Source organism: Heloderma suspectum, chromosome 2 (assembly GCF_057233095.1).
Source record: "Heloderma suspectum isolate Gila_16-S chromosome 2, 16-S_ref, whole genome shotgun sequence".
Classification (NCBI taxonomy): Eukaryota; Metazoa; Chordata; class Lepidosauria; order Squamata; family Helodermatidae; genus Heloderma; species Heloderma suspectum.
The window spans coordinates 368,821,093-368,845,182 of NC_139459.1; the positions used below are offsets into that span (position 1 = coordinate 368,821,093).

General features: G+C 47.2%; 1 protein-coding gene across 6 annotated transcripts; it reads right to left on the minus strand.

Annotated features, from left to right (window-relative positions):
- Positions 1–4,288: 4,288 nt before the first annotated feature.
- Positions 4,289–24,090, minus strand: LOC146355973 (uncharacterized). Of its 6 annotated transcripts, none has more exons than XM_084831532.1 (7): positions 23,812–24,090; positions 22,743–22,802; positions 18,934–19,757; positions 18,401–18,497; positions 17,198–17,280; positions 16,617–16,743; positions 4,289–14,408 (listed from the first exon to the last, which is right to left on the minus strand). In XM_084831532.1, the coding sequence occupies exons 3-7, from the start codon at positions 19,657–19,659 to the stop codon at positions 13,426–13,428; spliced, it is 2,016 nt and encodes a 671-aa protein (XP_084687658.1). In that variant the 5' UTR covers positions 19,660–19,757; positions 22,743–22,802; positions 23,812–24,090; the 3' UTR covers positions 4,289–13,425. The 6 variants fall into 6 exon arrangements, with proteins under 6 accessions (XP_084687658.1, XP_084687655.1, XP_084687656.1 ...); XM_084831529.1 differs by having other exon boundaries at positions 18,377–18,497; XM_084831530.1 differs by having other exon boundaries at positions 18,401–18,503.

Genomic DNA, 24,090 nt, shown 5'->3' on the forward strand with positions numbered 1-24,090 from the left:
GCCGTCCCCTTCTCCTTTTGCCTTCAGTCTTTCCCAGCATCAGGGTCTTTTCCAGAGAGTTTTCTCTTCGCATTAGGTGGCCAAAATATTTCAGCTTCAGCTTCAGTATCTGTCCTTCCAATGAGCACTCAGGGTTGATTTCCTTTAGGATTGACTGATTTGACCTCCTTGCAGTCCAGGGGACTCGTAAGAGTCTTCTCCAGCACCACAGTTTGAAAGCATCAGTCCTTCAGCGCTCACCCTTCCTTATAGTCCAGCTCCCACAGCCATACGTTACTACTGGGCAAACCATAGCTTTGATTAGACGGACCTTTGTTGGCAAGGTGATGTCTCTGCTTCTTACTATGCTGTCTAGGTTTGCCATAGCTTTCCTCCCAAGGAGCAAGCGTCTTTTAATTTCATGGCTACAGTCACTGTCTGCAGTGATCTTGGAGCCCAAGAAAATCAAATCTGTCACTGCTTCCATTTCTTCCCCTTCCATATGCCAGGAAGTGATGGGGCCAGATGCCATGATCTTCATTTTTTTAATGTTGAGTTTCAAACCTGCTTTTGCACTCTCCTCTTTCACCCTCAACAAGAGGATCTTGAGATCCTCTTCGCTTTCTGCCATTAGGGTGGTATCATCTGCATATCTGAGGTTGTTGATAATTCTCCTGGCAATCTTAATTCCGACCTGTGATTCATCCAACCCGGCGTTTCTCATGATGTACTTTGTATATAAGTTAAATAAGCAGGGTGACAATATGCAGCCTTGTCGTACTCCTTTCCCAATTTTGAACCAATCGGTTCTTCCATGTCCGGTTCTTACTGTTGCTTCTTGACCCTCTTACAGGTTTCTCAGGAGACAGGTAAGGTGGTCTGGTACCCCTATCTCTTTAAGAATTTGCCAGAGTTTGTTGTGATCCACACAATCAAAGGCTTTAGCGTAGTCAATGAAGCAGAAATAGACGTTTTTCTGGAATTCTCTTGCTTTCTCCATGATCCAGCAAACATTGGCGATTTGATCTCTAGTTTCTCTGCCTCTTCGGAACCCAGCTTGTACTTCCGGTAGTTATTGGTTCACATACTGCTGAAGCCTAGCTTGTAGGATTTTGAGCATAACCTTGCTGGCATGTGAAATAAGTGCAATTGTACGGTAGTTTGAACACTCTGGCGTTGCCCTTCTTTGGAACTGGAATGTAAACTGACCTTTTCCAGTCTTGTGGCCACTGTTGAGTGTTCCAGATTTGTTGGCATATCGAGTGCAGCACTTTAACAGCATCATCTTTTAGGATTTTAAATAGCTCAGCTGGAATACTGTCATCTCCGCTAGCTTTGTTGTTACTAATGCTTCCTAAGGCCCACTTGACTTCACTCTCGAGGATGTCCGGCTCAAGTTCAGTGACCACACTATCATGGCTATCAGGGACATTAAGATCTTTCCTGTATAGTTCTTCTGTGTATTCTTTCCACCTCTTCTTAATCTCATCTGCTTCTGTTAGGTCCCTGCCTTCTTTGTCCTTTATAATGCCCGTCTTTGCACAAAACATTCCCTTGAGATCTCCGATTTTCTTGAATAGATCTCTAGTCTTTCCCATTCTGTTGTTTTCCTCGATTTCTTTGCATTGTTCATTTAAGAAGGCCTTCTTGTCTCTCCTTGCTATTCTCTGGAACTCTGCATTCATTTGGATATATCTTCCCCTTTCTCCCTTGCTTTTCGCTTCCCTTCTTTCCTCAGCTCATCAGACAGCCACTTGGCTTTCTTGCATTTCTTTTTCTTTGGGATGGATTGAGTTGCTGCCTCCTGAACAATGTTACGGACCTCTGTGCATAGGTTGGGCCCGAAGGGCAGTCTGGGGATTCTGCTCGTGTACCATCCACCCCGCTGCACGACTGACTCCCTGGCCGAGGTGCTTGAGGTGGTCTCTGATGTGCGTGTACAGTCCCCTAACTTAACTGGTGTTGGGGGACTTCAACGTACATTCGGAGGCCATCCTCACAGGAGCACCTTGGGACTTCATGGAGACCATGGCCTCCTGGGAGCTGCACCATATTCTAACTGGGCCCACCCATGTAGCCGGTCATGCACTAGACCTTGTGTTTGTTTCTGGAGAAGCGGGGAGTGATCTGGAAGTCGGGGGTATATCCACCACCCCCTTGTCATGGTCAGATCACTATCTGGTGATGTTGGACTTCTCGGTTCCACAACCCCTCCGCAGGGGTGGAGGACCCATTAAAATGGTCCGCCCCAGGCGTCTTATGGATCCAAATGGATTCCTGAACGCGCTTGGTGATTCTCTGGGGTATGCCAACGGCCACTCGGTCGAGACCCTGGTGGGTGGCTGGAATGCCGCAATCACTGGGGCATTAGATCGGGTGGCTCCGAAACGCCCTCTCCCCCTGAACAGGACTCGGACTGCACCATGGTTCAATCCGCGGTTACGAGCTCTGAAACAGGAGGTGAGACGGCTAGAGCGCCGGTGGCGGAAGTCTCGCTCCAAAGACAATCAGACACGGGCTAGAGCTATATCTTCAGCCTATCACGTGGCGGTGAAGGCAGCAAAAAAGGAATATTATGCTGCCTCCATCGCGTCTGCAGAGTGCTGCCCCAGGAGGCTGTTCCAAGTGGTCCGGAGCCTGGTCGGTCCTGTGGCTCCGGAACCACTGGAGCATTCTAAGGCCTCCTGTGAGGCTTTGGCAAGGCACTTTGCAGATAAAATTGATCAGATTAGGTGTGTTACTCTGCACACTGTGGATACAGTTAGTGAGCAAGAGGCGGCCTGTGGCAAACCGGTTTTGTGGGATCGGTTCCAGCTTCTCCCTCCTGATGAAGTGGACAAGGAGCTTTCATCTGTAAGGCCGATCACCTGCTTACTTGATCCTTGCCCATCTTGGCTCATTATGAGCTGCAGAGAGAGACTGGGTGAGGGGATTAAGGCGGTGGTGAACGCCTCCCTTGAGGAGGGAGTGATGCCATCAGCCCTCAAGGAGGCAGTGATAAGACCACTCTTAAAGAAGCCCTCCTTGGATCCTCAAGTTCTGAACAACTTTCGCCCAGTCTCAAATCTGCCATTTTGGGGCAAGGTGATTGAGCGGGTGGTGGCGGTGCAGTTGAAGGCACACTTGGAAGAAACTGATTATCTAGACCCATTTCAGTCAGGCTTCAGGCCTGGGCATGGGACAGAAACGGCCTTGGTCACCTTGGTGGATGATATGAGGAGGGCTCTGGATAGGGGTGAATGCTCCTTCCTTGTTCTCCTCGACCTCTCAGCGGCTTTTGATACCGTTGACCACGGTATCCTCCTGGACCGCCTGGAGGGGTTGGGCATTGGAGACACTGTATTGCGGTGGTTCCGGTCCTTCCTCTCCGGCAGGTACCAGAGGGTAGCACTGGGAGAGGAGGTTTCGGACCTGTGGCCACTTACTTGTGGGGTGCCACAGGGTTCCATCCTCTCCCCGATGCTATTTAACATCTATGTGAAGCCACTGGGGGCTATCATCAGGAGGTTTGGGGTGCAGTGTCATCAATATGCGGATGACACGCAGCTCTACCTCTCATTCAAATCTTCCCCAAGGTTGGCCGTAGAATCCCTGTCCAAATGTCTGGAGACGGTGAGTGGCTGGATGGGGAGGAATAGGCTGAAGCTCAACCCTGACAAGACCGAGGTACTTTTGGTGGGAGACAAGAGGAGGCTGGGGGATGTTGACCTGGTGTTGAATGGGGTACGGCTACCCTTGAAAGACCAGGTCTGCAGCCTGGGGGTCATTTTGGACTCCCAGCTGTCCATGGAGGCTCTGGTGTCAGCTGTGAGCCGGACAGCGCTGTATCAACTCCATCTGATACGGCGGCTGCGCCCCTTCCTTCCCGACCATCTGCTCCCATCGGTAGTACATGCCCTGGTCTCCTCTCGTTTAGACTACTGTAATGCGCTCTACGTGGGGTTACCCTTGAAGACGGTTCGGAAACTGCAGCTGGTACAGAACGCGGCGGCTCGCCTGATTAAAGGCAGCCGCCGGCGAGATCACATCACTCCAGTGCTGAAGGAGTTGCACTGGTTACCAGTTGTTTTCCGGGCCAAATTCAAGGTGTTGGTTTTGACCTTTAAAACCCTATATGGTTCCGGCCCAGCCTATCTTAAGGAGCGCCTCCAGCAACACCAGACAGGCCGCTTAACAAGATCAGCCTCAGATGGCCTTCTCTCTGTCCCATCAGCCAGGACAGCTAGACTGGTGGGGACGAGGGAGAGGGCCTTCTCTGTGGTGGCCCCCACTCTGTGGAACTCCCTCCCTAGGGAACTCCGTCATGCCCCCTCTTTAATGAGCTTCCGTCGTGCATTAAAAACGTGGTTGTTCAGGCAGGCATTTGGGGTGGGTTAGGGTATTTAAAAAAAAAAAAAATATGGTAAAATTTTATTGTTTTAAATTGTTTTATGGTGGGTTGTACATCACCCAGAGTGGCTGGGTGACCAGTCAGATGGGCAATTAATAAATTTAATAAATAAATAAATAAATATATTGGACACCTTCCGACCTGAGAGGCTCATCTTCCAGTGTCATCTCTTTTAGCCTTGTGATACGTTCCATGGGGTTTTCTTGGCAAGAATACTGGAGTGGGTTGCCATTTCCTTCTCCAGTGGACCACATTTTGTCAGAACTCTCTGCCATGACCTGTCCATCTTGGGTGGCCCTGCACAGCATAGCTTATGGCTTCACTGAGTTACGCAAGCCCCTTCGCCACAACAAGGCAGTGATCCATGAAGGGGTACTTTACATAAACCTCAGAAAGAACTGTGTTCTTCTGAAATGCACACTCCAGGAGTTCCTTGGGTGAAAGGCTTGAAACCCTGGCAAAAAGAGGCAGGCAACCAATGCCATCTTAATGGGCTACAGCTGAGGCCTCATGGGACTTGAACAGAACCCGCACGTTTCTTAAGGGTGCAGTCCTACGCATGTTTAGACAGGAAAACATTCTACAACTCCCAGCAATGCTTGCTGGGGGATGCTCGGAGTTGTAGGACATTTTTCTGTCCAAACATACATAGGGCTGTGCCCTTAAGTCTTATTCACAATTTTGAAACCAGTGCAACTTCTACTAGACTACAGGTTCTGAAATGTTCTCCCCAGAGCCCCCTTGAGAGAGCTGAAAATGACAGAGGCCCACCAGTCACAAAATGGTGACAGATGAAGCCAGAGTTTGGCATAATGAGCTGGCAAATGCTGGTATCATTTTAAATTGAAGAACCGGACATGGAACAACCGATTGGCTCAAAATTGGGAAAGGAGTACGACAAGGCTGTATATTGTCACCCTGCTTATTTCATTTATATGCAGAGTACATCATGAGAAACGCCGGGTTGGATGAATCACAGGTTGGAATTAAGATTGCCGGGAGAATTATCAACAACCTCAGATACGCAAAGACCCTGATGCTGGGAAAGACTGAAGGCAAAAGGAGAAGGGGACAGCAGAGGATGAGATGGCTAGATAGCATCACCGATGCAATGACTATGAATTTGAGCACACTCTGGGAGAGAGCGGAGGACAGGAAGGCCTGGCGTGCTATGGTCCATGGGGTCACGAAGAGTCAGACATGACTTAACGACTGAACAACAACAAAATTGTTTGCCACAGGTATTCCCTTGTAGTAGAGAGTTCCATAATTCAGCATTCCTCAAGTTAAATACAGACTTTGGCTATGGAGGTATCATTACTCAGCCTCCGCATTTCGGGAAGAATTTGCTGATCCAGAGGCTTTAAGTATGGATCTCCAAAATGGTGGCTATGGACACCAGTGTGCCCACAGACATCTCTCTTGGTGCCCACTAAGCTCCCTGCCTCTCCAGATTTTATTCTGGGAGCAATCCTATGGCCACTAGACACTGTCATATGCTCATTTTCAGGAACCAACCTTGGAACCCAGAAAACTGACCTCCCCCCTTGTCCACGCTGCCTTGGAGGCAGCACAGAGAAGCCCCATCCTCTGCGCTTGGAAGAGAAGCACGGAGCGACTGAAAAGGGGTGTTCCGGGGGGCGTTCTAGGGCGGGGACAGCTGAACTGGGCGTACAACACATCCAATGTGTTGTACGGCAACTTCCTCTCCTGGTTGCCCCCCCCCCCCCCGCCTCTAGAACGCCTAGTGAAGAATAGCAAGGCAGGAGAGGCATGGAGGGAACGATCCCCCCTTGCTTCTCCTGCCTTGCTTTGGATAGGCAGTTGCCTCCGAGTTCAGAGGCAGCAGCCTATCTAGTTAGGATTGTGCCATTTATCTCTTAAGGGAGCAATCCTATGGGGAATGATGGCCACCTCCGAACTCGGAGGTGACCGCCTATCCAATGCAGGGCAGGAGAAGCATGGAGGAGATCATTCCCTCTGCGCTTCTCCAACCCTGCATTTGCGGCTAGACAGCCGATTTTGGCTGTCTAGCTGCAGAAAGGCGGAGTGGGGGAGAAGGCTAACAGACGACACATAGAATGTGTCGTACCAGCATTTCTGCCTTCCCCGCCCAGAACACCCCCCAAAATGTCCCGTTTTCACTGCCCCGTGCTCCTCTTCCAAGCGCAGAGTGCAGTGCTGTTCCAAGCTGCCTGCGAGGGAGTATGAGGGAGGTGGAGGAGATCGGTTCCCAGAAAACCAGATATCCTATGGCTGTCTTGCTGCTGACTAGAAGCCATAGGAGTGCTCCCTAAGAGTGTTTTAAATTTTCATTATTAACTGGGAGATCGCCATGCTGCAAACAAAGTACTTTACTTGGGCTCAAAGAAGTGGTTTTGTATTTCGGAGCTCAGTCCCCCACCTCTGCCTTGTACTTAGGTTCTTGGGCTAGTTACTTTTCTATTAGTCTTACTAGTTTGCCCTCTGGGAAATGAGCGTTTTATGACTGACGATGGCAGCATTTTAAAGAAAGAGCAAGCCCCTCCATGGCAGCCATTTTGCGAGAGTGTCCACGCTCTCAAAATTCAAATATGCCCACTGAACCACACAGTGTCCCCACCCCCGTACTCACTTTCTCTCTAAGCTAAAAAGCCCCACTATCCTCATAGGAGAGTTGCTCCCTTGGTCATTTTGGCTGCCCTTTTCTGCACCTACAATATCCTTTTTGAGGGGTGGAGGCCAGAACTATACACAGTATTCCAAGTGTGGTCATCCTATCGATTTGTATAAATGCATTATGATATTGGTAGGGCCAGTTTAAATTGATAAGGATTAATTGTCTTAGGTTTCTCACATCTTCTGAATCAGAGCAGCTTTCAAATGCAAAGAGAGTTTTTTTCACCAGTCTGCAAGTCATTCTGGACTATTAACAAGTTGTTAAAAGGCTTGAGGATGTTAATAGCCTTGAGCCTTGTTATGTTAAGGGATGGGGGAAGAAGTAAAACATCTGTCTCTTCATAACGTAAGAGGCATAGCTAGATGCCACTGGTTTGCGCCTTATATATATTTTTCCTATTGTGACATGTTTCTGACATATAATGGGATTTAATCTTACTCCCTGTTGGAAAGTTCTGTCAGCCACAGCGCTTCTCCCTAAGTATGTTTACTCATAAGTAAATCACAAGTTGAGGAGATAAAAACATTTTGCACATGCTCAGGGAAACTGCAAATGTTTTATTGATATAAACTGCACTAATGTACAACAAAGCATAAACAAAAGTGTGTGATCACTTAGGGGGTGGCGTTGTTCAGTAACACTTTGAACACTGTGTCTTTCCCTTTCACATTTTTGAAAATGAACACCATGCTGATGGTCAAGATTCACAACACAGAGCTTGCTTACTCAGAGGTAAATCCCACTGAGTCCAATAGGACTTACTCCCAAGAAAAGGTGGTGATCCTGAATCACTGCAGCCACTTGCAGTAATTTGACTGTAACTCTCCAGTACCTTTTTCACGGCAGCTGCAAACTGGATCAAGGTTTTCACTGAGCTATCTGCCACAGCTCAACTCTAGATCCCTTTCCAGGTCAGTCAGCACCAGCTCAGACCCAGTCAGTATACAGAATGGCCCAAAAGTAGGTATACAGTAGTTTGGAATGTTGATAGGAGGGGGAGAGAATGTGTGAGTAGAAGATGTGTGGGTGGAGTCAGAATGACAGTTGGGAGGAGTGAGTGACAGGGAGTGACAGTTAAATCAGCTAATGGACTACATTTCGAGCACTTATGAGATTAAACGGTGTTAAACAAATGTTAATGTAATAAACAATGTAACAAAATGCAAATAAATTATACCGTATACTCACTACTATTTTCTTAAAGAGATGGGACTACCAGACCACGTTACCTGTCTCCTGAGAAACCTGTACGAGGGTCAAGAAGCAACAGTAAGAACCAGACATGGAACAACTGATTGGTTCAAAATTGGGAAAGGAGTATGACAAGGCTGTATATTGTCGCCCTGCTTATTTAACTGATATGCAGAGTACATCATGAGAAATGCCGGGTTGGATGAATCACAGGTCGGAATTAAGATTGCAGGGAGAATTATCAACAACCTCAGATACGCAGACGATACCACCCTAATGGCAGAAAGCGAAGAGGATCTCAAGAGCCTCTTGTTGAGGGTGAAAGTGGAGAATGCAAAAGCTGGTTTGAAACCCAACATTAAAAAAACGAAGATCATGGCATCTGGCCCCATCACTTCCTGGCATATAGAAGGGGAAGAAATAGAAGCAGTGACAGATTTTACTTTCTTGGGCTCCAAGATCACCGCAGACGGTGACTGTAGCCATGAAATTAAAAGACGCTTGCTCCTTGGGAGGAAAGCTATGGCAAACCTAGACAGCATAGTAAGAAGCAGAGACATCACCTTGCCGACAAAGGTTCGTATAATCAAAGCTATGGTTTTCCCAGTAGTAAAGTATGGCTGTGAGAGCAGGACTATAAGGAAGGCTGAGCGCTGAAGAATCGATGCTTTCGAACTGTGGTGCTGGAGAAGACTCTTACGAGTCCCCTGGACTGCAAGGAGGTCAAATCAGTCAATCCTAAAGGAAATCAACCCTGAGTGCTCATTGGAAGGACAGATACTGAAGCTGAAGCTGAAATATTTTGGCCACCTAATGCGAAGAGAAAATTCTCTGGAAAAGACCCTGATGCTGGGAAAGACTGAAGGCAAAAGAAGAAGGGGACAGCAGAGGATGAGATGGCTAGATAGCATCACCGATGCAATGAAGATGAACTTGAGCACACTCCGGGAGAGAGCGGAGGACAGGAAGGCCTAGCGTGCTATGGTCCATGCGGTCACGAAGAGTCGGACACGACTTAACGACTGAACAACAACAACTTTTGGGCCACTCTGTATATGTGAAGTTTGCCCTAAGGTACATCATTGCAGAGATCTCTGAAAAAATATTATGTCTCCAGGAATAAATCCTGTGACCTATTTTTTTTTCCTAGAGATCTCTGCAGGCTACATTAAAAACAAAAACAAAAAAACCCCCAGAAATATATGGGACAGGGCAGAAATGCATTGGGTTTCCCTAGGAATAAAACTTTTATTTTTTACATACTGGGAATTTGTCTCCGCTTTTCACCAGGTGGTTTTGGTTGTTCTCCAATTTTGACTGACTTTGGGAAAAGCCTCTAGACCATGCTTTGGTGCCCCTCTATAGATTATTATTATGCATTCAGAACTTGGCAGATCAAGGTAAGCAAAAATCAGGTTGTTGCCTGATCCTCATCCTATAGATCTCCATTGTGTGGTCTGCCCGCTCCTTCTCCCCTCAAAGCCCCCTTAAACTCACTTCTCCAGCAGCCATTCCGAAGGAAAAGTCTGTCCAAAGCGAGAGGGGGCTTCCCTATTGACTTCTCCACCCACTTCTCAAATTTCCCCAATACTCTAGAAGCCAGAATTTAACCCCAGAAGAACAGGCCAAAGAAGCCACCTTGTTAGCTTTCCTCCTCCCACTATAAATATAGCACGTAAGATGCATGAGGCAGACAGCCCTCGCTTTTTTCCTTTGGCTGTTATCTGTAACATTCCAAGTGCATTGATAAAACGTTATAAAGTCTAGGAACTGAACAACATAGAAACCAAACTCTTCTTTCCATGAGTTTAAAGCAGCTCAGCTGAACCAAGAGAGGCACCCAGCAGCGTTTGTCCATGATACATTCCCTTCACAGCACCCCAGCTGGCCTGACATCACCACACAGTTTCCTTGGGCAAATATCGGGTCCATGTACCTCAGCAGGACCCACTGCTAGCAACCCCCCCCCCCCAAATAACAGTTTGGTCTGAGAACTGCCAGTTAACATTTCCCACAATGCTGTGGGTCACTTCTACATCAGGGGCATTGTGGGAAGTGTAGATGGTGATTCCCAGCTACCACTTGCCAGGTAAGCCTACTAGAACCCCCCATGAGTCAAGCAGCAGAAGGAACTTTCCTAAGGATCTCGTCAAACGGGAAGCCAGCCCAGTTGAAGAGCCCTTTGTTTGCTCACCATTAGCAAGTACAAGTCACATCCAAGTAACTGGGCAAGGGATCTACTGCTAGAACCTAACAAAGGCAGCAGGATTGGCAAAATTTCAGCCTAACATTTGTGGTCTAACTTTGGTAGCCGTTAGATCTGTAACAATTAGTGGGTCATAACATTTCTATTTCATGATGTAACTTTGCTGATTCCTGCACATCAAGCAACTGTTGAAGACACAGATAGAGGAGCAATTTACAGACAGAGGAGCAATTTAAACAACTAACAGCCCTACTAGCAGGTATGCTAGTAAATCTTTTTGTGGTCTGGAAATATCAATTGTTTCACTGAACTATGTACACTACCCCAGCGAGGAGAACGCTGTGGAGAAACCTTCGTGTGTGTTTTTTCAGACCTTCACAATTTCAGCAGAATATAAACACCTTTTACTGACAAAAAAGCATTAATAGTATTCCCTCTCTACAATCGCCATTCCAAAATAGGAGATATTTGTAACCAAATGCATCCTCCACCGTGAGTGAAGAGCTACGCACCCTTTCATTCTACTGGATATGTCTTTATTAACAGATGTCAACCTTGGCAATTGTGGCCTAGGAGCTGTTTCAGACCTCTAACAAGAAGTCTCATCTCGAGGGGCTATACTCCCAGTGCAGATGGATTATTATTTATTAGATGCCTTTCTCTTTAAAACAGGCACAAGGCAACTTACAACAAACGTACAAAATTAGCATTTTGGATGCGAACTTGGCTGCCTGGGCAGAGACATGACCCAATGTGTGTTGAGGCCACAACAGATATTCAGTTTCAATTTTCTCTCCTATGAAGCGTCCTTTTTACACGGATGTAAAACACACTTCACACATCCACACACTTGGAGGGATCTCTTTAAACTCTGAGCACTGAGCATCCCAAAGTGTAGCACTTAAGGGCTAAGGGGACTTGAAAATTAAAGACACGGTTGCTTAACATGGAGTAATTTCTTGAAAGGAATTAAAACATACATTAAAAAAAATCAGACTAAGGCAAGGGGCATTTATAGGGCTAACACGCTATCTATCTATCTATCTATCTATCTATCTATCTATCTATCTATTTATTGCATTTATACCCCACCTTTCTCCCTCTCGCAAGGAACTCAAGGCGGCTTACATTATCCTTATGCTAGCCCATGATGGGTGACTAGCCATGCACTGTGGGTTGTTTTGCAAATCCAGAGTGCGTGGTTAGCACACCTGCCAGATGATCAGGAAAACAGTGCATGGTGTGTTTGGCCCCTTGTTCCCGCTCCCTCCCCCTCAGTCCTTCACCCAGCATCCTAAGAGACTTGGCGGCAGACCAATCTTTTCTGCTGCCAAGTGCCCCTTCCCAGTTCTGATCACATCCCCACTTTTGAAAGCTGTCAAAATGAAAGCTGCTTCAGCTATCCTTACAGGGAAAGATAACATGCAAATGTTGGCCGAAGGTGTGGGGTGGGGATCCAACTTCCCACCATGCACCCTGTTGCTCCAAGGGCCCATGGCAGGAGGCTGGATATCCCCTTGCCCTCAGCTGATTTTTGGCAAGGGGCACTTTAAATTTTTTAAAGGGGCTCTAATGGTGATCAAGATTGCTATCAGAGCTGGGAAGGGGGTATCAATGGCGGTGAAGGCGGGGGACAGCCCATCCAAGGTGTCATTTGGGCACCACTGGAGGGCCTGTCACTGGCAAGGGGAAAGGCATGGGCAACAGCTTGCCTATGATCAGAAACAGTGATGAGGCCCTGCTCGGCAAGAACGGCAGGCGTTTCTGCAGCTCCTGCTGGGCAGGTTGCTGCCTGATGCCCTTTACCCACGATGGGTTGGCATGTCTGGGTTTGCACAACACACCAACCCATCGTGGCTAAAACAACCCCTACTGCAGATTGTTGGTTATCAGGGTTAGTTGTTTGGGAAAAACAACCCGCCCTGATAAGCATGGTCCAACTTCACACAACACACTAACCCATCGTGGGCGGTCACCCATGATGGGTTAGAGTGTCGTGCGAAGCCAGTCACAGACTAAAAGTTCCAATGATTCAGACAGACACATTCAAAGCAATGGTTGTGTGCAGCTGACTAGCAGGGGAGATTCCTGGCAGCGAAGAAGAGGAGGGAGATGGATGCGGAGAATGGCATGAGAGGGGAAGGAGACTGGGAATGGGGCTAGTTGAGCCTGTGAGCAAAGAGAAGCAGCCACAAAGCTGCTGCCTCCCTGGAGCCACACAAGCAGGGAAAGAGATAGAAAAAAGAGCAGGGAAAAGCTGGCTGGGTTCCTTAGAAAAGGGGGGGGGGATGAAAGAAGAAAGGGGAGGTCTGACAAGCTAATGGACTTGCCAGGAAGAGGTTAGTCAGAGGGGAGGGTTTACCTGTCCTTATCTGCATAGCTTTGATGGAGGCAGTGGGGTTCCTCTTCAGTAAGGGAAGAGGGGTTGCAAAAAACAGCAAGGCCTCTTTGGGTCAAAAGAGTCCTAGTTATTGGGCCAACTGGATGCTGCTTATAAGCCCAAAATATGAGTTTGTTAAAACTCAAACAATGGCAAAAATCCTGTCCCTGATGGTTCATCGAAACCAAGATGAGCTACTGAGGGCGCAATCCCATGCCTGTTTAGACATAAAAAAGTCCTGCAACTCCCACAATTCCCCAGCCTGCCATGGCTGCCTGGGGAATGCTGGAAGTTGTAGGACTTCTCTCTGTCTAAACAGGCATGGGATTGCGCCCTGAATGGCTTAAATGGACCGCATTAACTTGTTGACTCTTCTAGGGCTGGCGTCTGGAGCCTAACTGCAAGTTTGGAAGTGATATCCAAGGCGGGAAAAGAGGTCAAGGGAGAAAGTTTGGAAAATAATGGGCATGCCAGAGGGCTAATGTCCATGTCCCGTACACAGTTCTACCATGCCTGCCTTTTAAGATGGCAAACACTTCTGTGCTTTGAATGAAGCCTCCTTTTCCAGGCACAGACTACTATGTCAAAATCGACAGACTACTGGGGTGTTTGGTAACACTCTAGATATGAATTCTCTGATGGTTCCTCAAATCTTTTGGATAATTGTAGCATTTCCCACACTGAAAACATTTGTATGGTTTCTCTCCAGTATGAATTCTCTGATGACACACCAAGTTTCCTCTCCGACTGAAGTCTTTCCCACATTCAAGGCATGTGTATGGTTTCTCTCCAGTATGAATTCTCTCATGCTCCTTCAAATGTTCAGTTTGTCTGAAGCATTTCCCACAATGAGAACATTGGTATGGTTTCTGTCCAGTATGAATCCCCTGGTGTCTTACTAATCCTGTTTTAAAAGGGAAGATTTTCCCACACACAGGGCATTCATGCTTTTTCTCTCCAGTATGAAGTTGCTGATGATTCACCAAATGTTCTCTCTGGCTGAAGCATTTGCCACAATGGGAACATTCATATGGTCTCCCTTCACTTTGAATTCCATCATTTCCATTTAGTGATTTTGTGTAACGAATGCTGTTCCTGCACTCAGAAGAGTTATTTGGTTTCTCTTTCATGTGGTCATTCTGATCTCTGTTCAAACCACTTCCTTTCTGAAGTTCAGAGAATTCAGATTCATTCTCTCCAGTTATCATACTCTGATGTTCATCAAAGCATGAATTTTGCTGGGGGTTTTCCTCTAACATAAAACATCTGTCATGATCCTCCCTGCTATCCGTCATATCATGTTCCACCCTGTAGTGATACCTCCTACCATACTTGGAGAACATGGGCATTTTATCCCTTGTGTGTACTTCAGAAGGCTGGATAATTGCAGCTGGAAGACCTTCTGTGGGCTCATTACATTCATTCTCTCTCCACACTGGCTGCTTCCCCTGTACATCTTTGGACTTGCATCCTTCCTCCTGTATCTCAGCCGTCTCCAGCACATCTGCTTGGCTTATGTGTGGGGCTGCCCTGGGTGTGTCTTCTGGCTCATTTCCTCCACACTGAGAATTCTCCATCTTGACCTGACTTCCCTTTGCATCACCTGCAAAGACAGTGAGAGGAATTTTGTTCATGGTCTGGTGATCTCTTTTCAAGATGCTTGCTGTAACCTCCATTTCCTTCTAAGGTATTTCTCTCTTTGCTACATCCATGTTCTTTCTGTCTCAATTATCATCTCAAGTCTCCTTTTATCTTGGTCTGTGGTTTTAAAACTGTAGAACACCCAGCATGACCTCAGGTACACCTGTGTAATGTTGCATGTAGCCCAGTGTTTTAATAAATCCTAATAAATGTTTGAGTATTATTAGCTGCAGAAAGTTTATATATTTTGTTCAATATAAAGGAGGTGGAAAGAATGTTTTTTAAACTTGGAAATGCTCAATAAAAGTGATGATGCAGCTGTATCTTACACTGTGGAGTCCCTGTCTCCACAGTGTAAAAAAGGATATCAAAGACCTTCAAAAGGAGCACTTAAGGTGAGAATAATGATCAAGGGGTTGAGGCCCCTTTCTTATAAGGAAAGGCAAAAGTTCCGGGGATTTTTAATGAAGGAAGGGAAAAGACGCCTGAGGGGGACATGCCCGAGGTTTATAAAGCCACACATGGTGTGAAGAAAGTGGACACTAAGAAGTGTTTCTTCTTCTCATGTAATACTAGAACACAGGATCATCCCACAAAGTCGATTAGCAATAGAATCAAAACAGACGGAAGTACTTCACTCAATGCTCCATAGATTTATGGGACTCATTACCGATTAGATCAATTCATGGAGGATACATCTCCATGGAGTCATGAAGGTGATATGAGAATGCCACGTTTAGAGGCAGTATGACACTGAATACCATTGGCTGAGGAGCCACAACAGGACAAGCCCAGCGCATTCAAGCCCTGCTTCTGGACATCTGCTGGACCACTGTGGGAAGCAGGATGCTGGGGCAGATGGACCTGTAGCTTGATCCTGTGGTCATCTTCTTAAGTTCTTACAAACTTCATAGCAGAATGCCACTGCTTTGGGGGATCATCAGGAACTTGGTGGCATCGGTGCTCATTATACCTATTCTGACCTGCACCTCAGACCTAATTGCATGCCTACCAGTAAATATACTTCGGAATGCAGAAAGGGATAACGTCAAGACTGTCATGCACCTCTCCCTATATATGCCTGCCTGAGGACTGAGATCTGTTGGACGGGCCCTCCCTTGCATCCCACCAGCGCGAGACATACACTATGGTGGGATGTGGGAGAGGGCCTTCTCCGCTGTGGCACCCCAGTTGTGGAATGCCCTCCCCTTGGAGGCCCAATTGGCGCATGCATTGGTTTCATTTCAGCACCAAGTAAAAATGTGGCTTTTTACCAAATCCTTTGAGGGCTAAATACATTCCCTGAAGTTGCACACTGGTTTAACTATTTTATTGTTTTAGATTTTAACTGGTATTAGCTTGTTTAATGGTTTAATATGTTTTTAGATGTTTAAATTATTTATTGTTTTATACTGTTTAAATTGATTTTATCTGTACCCTGAGATCTTAATGATATAGGGCGGGATACAAATGTTTAAAATAAATAAATAAATATGCCTAACAGTCTGAGCAGTAGCAGTGGCCAGGGGCTGAAGAAACGGAGAGAGGGAAGAGGCAGGAGCCAAGGCAAAAAAAGCTGAGGCAAAGCTACCTGAAAAGGGAAGGGTTGGTGTTCACTATTCTACTCCGCTACAGTCTGAATCACCACTTTTTGAGTCGTCTTCCCAGGATTTGGTCTATATTTCATTTAAATTAGGGTTGCAGAACCTCCAGCCTGCACAGCCTATTGGGATTCTTCTGGGGGCGGTTGGGGGTGGTGGTGGAATCCCCTCAGAAGGCATCTCTGCTTCTGTTTCTGATCTGAGATAATAGCAGGAATTCCCCTATTAGAACGCACTAGCAGTGGAACTGCTGCTGTGATCTCAGATCCAAGATAGCAGTGGGGATGTGGGGCAGCCTTGGTCTCTTTCTCCATGCCGCCTTCCTTCGCAAAGAAAAATAATAATGAGGGCAATCTGACCCCACCCCAACCTCAAACAGTCCTGCACCCCTGATTTAAAATAACTGGGGAAGGAAAAAGCCATTTATGTCATGTTTCTTTTTTGATGTATTTAGAATTTGAAAGAGGACCCTTCTTCCTACCTATCAACTCTTTTCAATTCTACAAATAGCAAATTGGATCAGCTGATGTTTACTGCATTTTCTGGATCTGAGCAGAAGAGCTCCTTACCCAAAGAATTTACATTCCCACCATCCTCCTGCAGGACTTGCCAGATGATGGTCTGCTGGTGTGGCTGGGTCAAACTCTGCTTGACCATCTGCAAAGACAGGTTAGCTTCTTTGAGATCCATCGGTTCCTGCAAATAGGAAAAAAGAAAGCCATACCCTCCCCGTCAGATATTGTTGCAAAAGAAAGAATGCAACATTGCACACTCATCCCTAACAATTAAATCGGGGGGGGGGGGGATGACAAAAAGTTAAGGCAAAATATTACATATCCATCCTGAAAACCAGATAAATTAATTTTACTACTATCAGTCCACTGATAAATATTCAGTGAAACAAATAAATGGAAAATGGCCTCACCGCCCCAATATTTACAACAGGTTTCTGCTTGCAATATTTAGTTTGGTCCTCTGGCTGCAACACTTGGGACCATGGTGCCCTTTGAACTTTCTCCCAGCTGCTTTAAGAACAGCACCTCTAAAGGAACCACCCATGTGGGCAACCATCACCGCTTATGGGTCACCTTGACTCCTATATGCTCCCAACCTTGCACATAACAAACTGACTCACCAGAATGTCACATACCTCTTTCACACCAGTTGGGACCATTTCCTGACCTTCAGAAGGAAGCGACGAACTGTAATTATTTGGGCATTTAACTCCACTGCCTGTGAAAGACAGGAGGATGATTTTAGGAGGGGAATCAGTCCTTCACTGCATCGTTCGGGTGACCACATTTATTATTTTATGTATAAAACTATTTATGCACAGTTGTCAGACTGAAATGGGCCCCCCAAGTTGACATACAATTTAAAACATATAAAACAATATAAGAAACAACAACAATAATCAATTAAAAACAGGAGAGAAATAATCACTAAAAGCAGAGAGCAGAATCGCATTTAAAATCATTTAAATGCCAAGCAGAGGTCTAGGTTTAAGTTGTGGACAATAGGGAATTTTGGCACAGGACACCTCTGATTCAGCAGCGGGGAAAGATGCTTCTGCTGAAATCCCCTGTTCCTCACAACAACTGAAGGCTCAGGAACACTGGCTTCCACTGCACCTCTTCAACATGCAGGAAGGTAGCCAGGAACTCCCTCTTAGTATTCCTTGCTTGGTCTTGTTTATAGCTGGTTCCTTTCCAGCAGGGCTAGGGAACCAGTGGACCCGAAGATGTCATTGGACTACAACTCCCATCAACCTCAGCCAGCATGGTAAATGGCTATCAATTATGTGAAACATAGTCCAACAACATCTGGAGATCCAGAGTTCCCCCAGCCCTGCATTTCATGGTAGAGATGAAGTATCCCACGGTACGTGCAGAGCAGCGGAGGTGTTCTATGGAGCTCTGCTTTGGTCTAGCAGCTCAGATCTTGCATACTTCTTTCAACAATTATTTCAGTAATATTGCTGAGGAGCTGTCAGAATAGCGTTCTAGGAAGCCACAACCAAGGTGAAATTGACCAGAAGGAAGTCTGAAAAACTGTTTGCTTCTATCAGAGTGGAATGCTTAGATATGTATCGTCCTATTGTGAAGCCGTATTTTGTGGCAAAATCCTTGCTGGTAGAGGTTACTAGATCTGGCACTATTGCAAAAAGAGGCCAAGCATGCTGTACCTTCAACAGTGGCACAGAAGAGGGAAATTCAGTGGGTGCAGCTGCACTGATCTCCTGCATGGGAAGCTGCATTTGTCAAAAATCCCCTCTTCCACAAGACTGATACAAACACCAAGGAAGCAAAATACTCCACTGAATTCTTACCCAGCACATTGATCTCTGCCTTACTATTTTTCTTGGATTCTTTGTAGATCTGTCCATTTGCAGCTTCCAGGGGCTCTTCCTCTCCATCCAGGGAATCCATGCATTCCTCCTTCACCGGGCCCTGAAACTAGGAGGATGATCCTACTCAGAACAAGACGTGGTTAGAAGAGTAACTTCTGAGGGCAAGAGCCACTTCCTGCTCATCAGTCTCAGGAGCTGCCTGGTTCTGGTGAGGCTGTTTCAAGGTCAATGAAGCTACGTAATTATGAATTGTGTGTAGGGTTGATAACTCCACCACCCCAGCCTTAGGCAGGATATAACTACATTAAATAAAATATATCAATAAAGTAATTGTGTGAACGATGATGGCATGTGTGTGGCAATACTACAAGGGTGGAATGCCCTTATTTACAAGGGCATTCAGCAGGTGAAGTTAAGCCAGTCCAGAAGGTTTCAGTCTTTGCTATATGTTATCAATATACTGCAGCTGCTCCTGAAACCTAATTCACATTCTGTGTCCTCTCAGATACTCTGGAAATTCAATATTAAAACCTCACCTGCCACTTGCCTGTCTTGACCTCCTGCTGGCTCATCAGGAAGTCCTCCGCCAGGGCCACAGCCTGGAAACAGCTGTCCGGCCCTCCTGCTCGGATCCAGCTCTGCAGTTCCGGCGGCAGGCTGGCCAGGAACTGCTCCAGGATGAGCAGCTCCAGGATCTGCTCCTTGCTGTGTCTCTCCGGCTTCAGCCACTGCCAGCAAAGCTCCTGGAGCTGGCTGTGAATCCTCCGGGGGTCTTCAACCTCCTGGCAGCAGAACTGCCTGAAGTGCTGGCGCTGCACCTCCATTCTCAGGGCTTCCGCTCGCAAGATGGCGGCCTTCACTTTCCCATAGTCCTCCTGATCCCTGGCTTCCAGGCTTCGAAAGGCCTCTTCTGCTTCCCCACTCAGAGCTGGCAGGAGCCGAGCTGCCCACTCTCCTCTAGGCCACCGGCAGGCTTTGGCCACTTGCTCGAAGGAGGCCAGAAAGGCCTTGGCATCTTCCCATGAGGCTGTTTCTGATATCACTGAGTTTCCCCCTCCTGTGTGAATGGGCTGCAGCATCTTCAGGAACTGCTGCCACTGGGCTTCCCAGCGCTCTTGCATCCCCCTGGATGGTCCTCTTTTGAAGTCTCGTGACACTCCGCATACTGATCGCTCTGCCATATATCCAGGTTGAACTGTATTGATGGCCTTTTCCGCTCCTTGTTCTTCTAGTTCTGGGATTACAGATTGCTGCGTCTTCATCCCTTCATCTCATAGCTCTACACACTCAAATCAGCAGGTGACCCTTCTGGAAAGCTGATTCCTGGCAAAATCTTTGCCCTCAGACCCCTGGAGCCTTCCTAGAAATATAGAGGAAACCAAGATTCAATTTCTGCCTTTCTTGACTGGTCTTCTAGCATTCCAGTGGGAGGCGTGAGATTTGTTTGGTGACCAAAGAGATGCCTCCAGCAGTCCAAGGAGATTCCCTGGCGTGGATAGGAGAGATTGTGGATAGGAGACTGAGCCAACGCTGCCCCCCACCCCCCCGCACAAATTCAACAGAAGATTTAGGTAAAGCCACTCTTCCCTTTCAAGAGGATAAGGAGAAAAAAGAAAGTACACATTTGCAAGTAGAGCATATTGCATTACATCACTGCACCTTCTCTTCTAGCAGCAGGCCAAGCAATACAATGCTATTTTCTTTTGGGGCTGCCTTTTAACAATGACCTCTCATGGAAGGCCTTGGCCTTTGCAAAGATGTTGTTTTTCTTTTGCCTCTAGCGGCTTATACAGAGTGGGGTTGATATGTGGAGAAGGCAGGGAAGTCTGGTAGTATTGAAATGGCTGTGGTGTGGCATAAATGGTGATGGAGAAAGATGGAAGCAAAAGGTGAACAAGAGGGTTGACACATGGAGATGGGATTCTAAGAGGAGACATGCTTAAGAGCATCATCATATCTATATATAAATGAAATATAAATGAAATGAAATAAATAAATATTAAAGACCGCCTTCTCCCATATGACTCTGCCTGGGCTTTAACACCTTCAAGAAAGGCCCTTCTTTCAATACCATCACCTTCAGAAGTTCATTTGGTGGCAACACAAGAGAGGGCCTTCTTGGTGGCTACTCCCAGGCTGCGGAACTCCCTGCTGAGGGAGGCTAGGTTGCCTTCCTTTCTGATATCCTTCTACTAGCAGGCAAAGACATGATTATTCAAGGAAGCCTTTGATGTGTAGGCTAGTCTGTAGGGTTGGGTGCTGTTTTTGTTTGTTATTGTTGTGTTTTTAACTGTATTTTTAACTGTATTTGTTTTATTATTGCCTTAATAGAGTTTTTATTTTACATTTTTTTAGTTCCTATAATTCTATGCTGCCTTGAGTGCCATTTTCATGATAGAACTGCAGTGTACAAATTCAATATGGTATTCAGAGTGCATCAAATATGTTATTTCAGTAACCCTTCAAGAGACCTGCCAGGGATGGTATTAATCTGCCCATTTTGCAGATGGAAGCTGAGAGCCACCTAGTACATTTATAGCTGAGATGAGATTTGAACTAGGGGCTTCATGGTTCACCTCTTGGTTCCTTAGCTACTAAGTTAAAATAATGGAAATTATGCTAGCTTCTTCTTCATGCCCTTTAATCACTAACTTGTCCATTAAAACGAGGCAGAGTGGCCACATGCTTCCACATCTATCTGCCAGGTAAATTTACAAGAGTATGTCCCCATACTGGGAAATGATACACCTCTTGAATCTTTGCCTACCATGCAATTGTACCTAGGGATGTCAGAGAATTCTGCCACGGATCTCAGTGAGGCCGAATGCCTCACCAGTGCATTCGGCCCACCGAACTCCGTGGCCGAACGGCCTGCCACCCCCCCGCGGATCCCCCCCGGGACGAGACTTACCTGGGGCGGATGTTCCAGACGGCGGTGGCTCCAGCAGTGGCGGCTGGTCTTCCGACTGGCCGCCGCCGCCATTTGCAGTCTGTTCCCCCCCCCCTTCGTGATAGGCTACGTAAAGACTTACGTAGCCTATCACATCTGGGTTAAAAAAAAAAAGTGTACGCAAATGGCGGCGGCTACGGCCGCCACCATTTGTGTTCCTCATTTTTGGCCATCTGAGTCTACATAAATATTTACGTAGACTAAGACAGCAAAAATAAGGGGGAACGCAAATAGCGTAGCGGACGTTATTTGCGTTCCCCTTTCTTGTCTTCATCTAAGTCTACGTAAATATTTACGTAGACTGAAGACGGCCAAATATAAGGAACGCAAATGGCGGCGGCCGTAGTCACCACCATTTGCGTATGCGTTTTGTTTTTTTTAACCCAGACGTTATAGGCTATCTAAGTCTTTACGTAGCCTATCATGGCTGAATTCAGGGACGCAAACAGCAGCGGCTACGGCTGCCGCCATTTGCGTCCCTGCTGGCCAGAGGCTGGATGTCCGGCTGCTGGTGGAGCCGGTCAGCGGCTCCACGGAATCCCCATGGAGCGAAGCTGGCCATCCAGGATTCTGGGGGGAGGCGCTCTGCGCCTCCCCCCCCGGCGAGGATTCCGGGGGGAGGGATGGCGCGCCTCCCCCCCAGCGGAACCAGGTAAGTGGGGTTTTGTACATCCCTAATTGTACCTGGCTCCAGGTGTGCCAGGTTAGATTTTTGTGTTGTTGGCAGAAATTAAAGGGAAGGGTTGTAGCTCAGTGGTCCAGCACATGCTTTGCCATGCAGAAGGTCATGGATGCAGTCCCCAAGATCTACAGCTAGGGTGGGAGAGAAACCCTGGATGAAACCCAGGAAAGCTGTTGCCACTAGGCAATAATGAACTAGGACCTTAAGCTAGATAGATCAATGGCTTGGAGTCCTGTTCCTGCATTATGGCTTGTAAACCATCTTGAATGTGATTTTATCACAAAGAGGCAGCATATAAATGACCAAATAACTATCTTCTAAGGATAACACTTAGACTGCCTGGGAATCAGGCTTCCTGCATTGAGCAGGGGGTTGTACTTGATGGTCTTGTAGGCCACTTCCAACCCTATGATTCATGGATCTTCTGCTGCTGCATTAAAGGCGCAATCCTATGCATGTTTAGACAGAAAAAACTCCTACAACTCCCAGCATCCTGGGGAATTCTGGGAGTTCTGGGACTTTTTCTGTCTAAACATGCATAGGATTGTGTCCTAAATCTCTTAGGCTGCAATTCTACGCACACTTACTTGGGAGCAAGTCCCACTGAACTGCATGGAACTTACTTCTGAGCAGACATGCATAGGACTGCGCTTTTAGAGTGCAATCCCAGGCAAACGTACCAAGGCTTACCCCGTTAACGCAGTGATACTAACCTGCAAGAATAGGATTGTGCTCGAAGTCTTTCAAGCGTCACAAAATGTCTCTAGTGTTTGCTGTAATAAAAATGCATGGCTTTTGGCTCTGGGATTGATGCATATTTTATTTATTATTGCATTTATATCCTGCCTTTTTTCCTTTTGTATCTCTTCCTCATCCAAAGAAAAAGCAAAGACAAACATCCCTGGTCTTTCAGCCTCAGATAATTTTCTTGACTGGTATAAAAATGTTGTTTTGTTGAGCTTGTCAAAAAATTCCCCGGACGATGCTCTCTCTCAGGTGGCGGGAAGGGAAACTGGTGGAAACTGTCCAGTACTATTAGCCTCATATTGCAGAGGGGGGAAGGCGAGACCGAGTTAGGTTTACAACAACCCTGTAACTAATCCAGGTTTTATCCCCGTTCTGCAGTCTGACCGTGGATGGGATCCGATACTGAGAGAGCGGTGGGTGGGCTTATAGCAAGGTTGCGATCTATGAATAGCCACATATTGTACAGATCAGGACGACCAGAGCCCAGCATTATTACCCCCATAGTGCGGGTGGAGACTGAGGCACAGTCACTTACAGTGAAATCCTACGTACGTCTCCTCAGAAGTAAGTCTTACTCCCAATTATGCGTCTAGGATTTCAGCCTTAAGGGCAGCCCTGTGGTGCTGGAGAAGACTCTTACGAGTCCCCTGGACTGCACGGAGGTCCAATCAGTCCATCCTAAAGGAAATCAACCCTGAGTGCTCATTGGAAGGTCAGATACTGAAACTGAAGCTCAAATATTTTGGCCACCTAATGCGAAGAGAAAACTCCCTGGAAAAGACCCTGATGCTGGGAAAGACTGAAGGCAAAAGGAGAAGGGGACGGCAGAGGATGAGATGGCTAGATAGCATCACGGATGCGATGAATATGAACCTGAGCACGCTCCGGGAGAGAGCGCAGGACAGGAAGGCCTGGCGTGCTGTGGTCCAGGGGGTCACGAACAGTCGGGCACGACTGAACAACAACAGCACCACCCATGAGCAGGCAGCTAACTAGCACTCTTGCCACAGCAACGACGGCGCTCCCAAACCATACCGGAAGCGACGAGGAGGCCGGTGTGACTCGCGGCTGGCGGGCGGGCGGGCTCTCTCGGCTGCTCAGTTCCGTGCGGGCGACTGTGAGGGGCTCAGACCAGGAGGGGTTCCGCTGGAGCCCCTGGATGCCCTCCGGACACCCTCCCCGCTGGACGTGGGGTAGCGGGAGGCTAATCGCTGCCTTCCTCGCCCGGCGCCTTCCTCTTCCTGGTTCTCGTCGGTGGCGTAAGGGCTGAGCTGCGGAGGCAGACGGGCCTCCGCAGGGCCGCCCCCTGCTGGG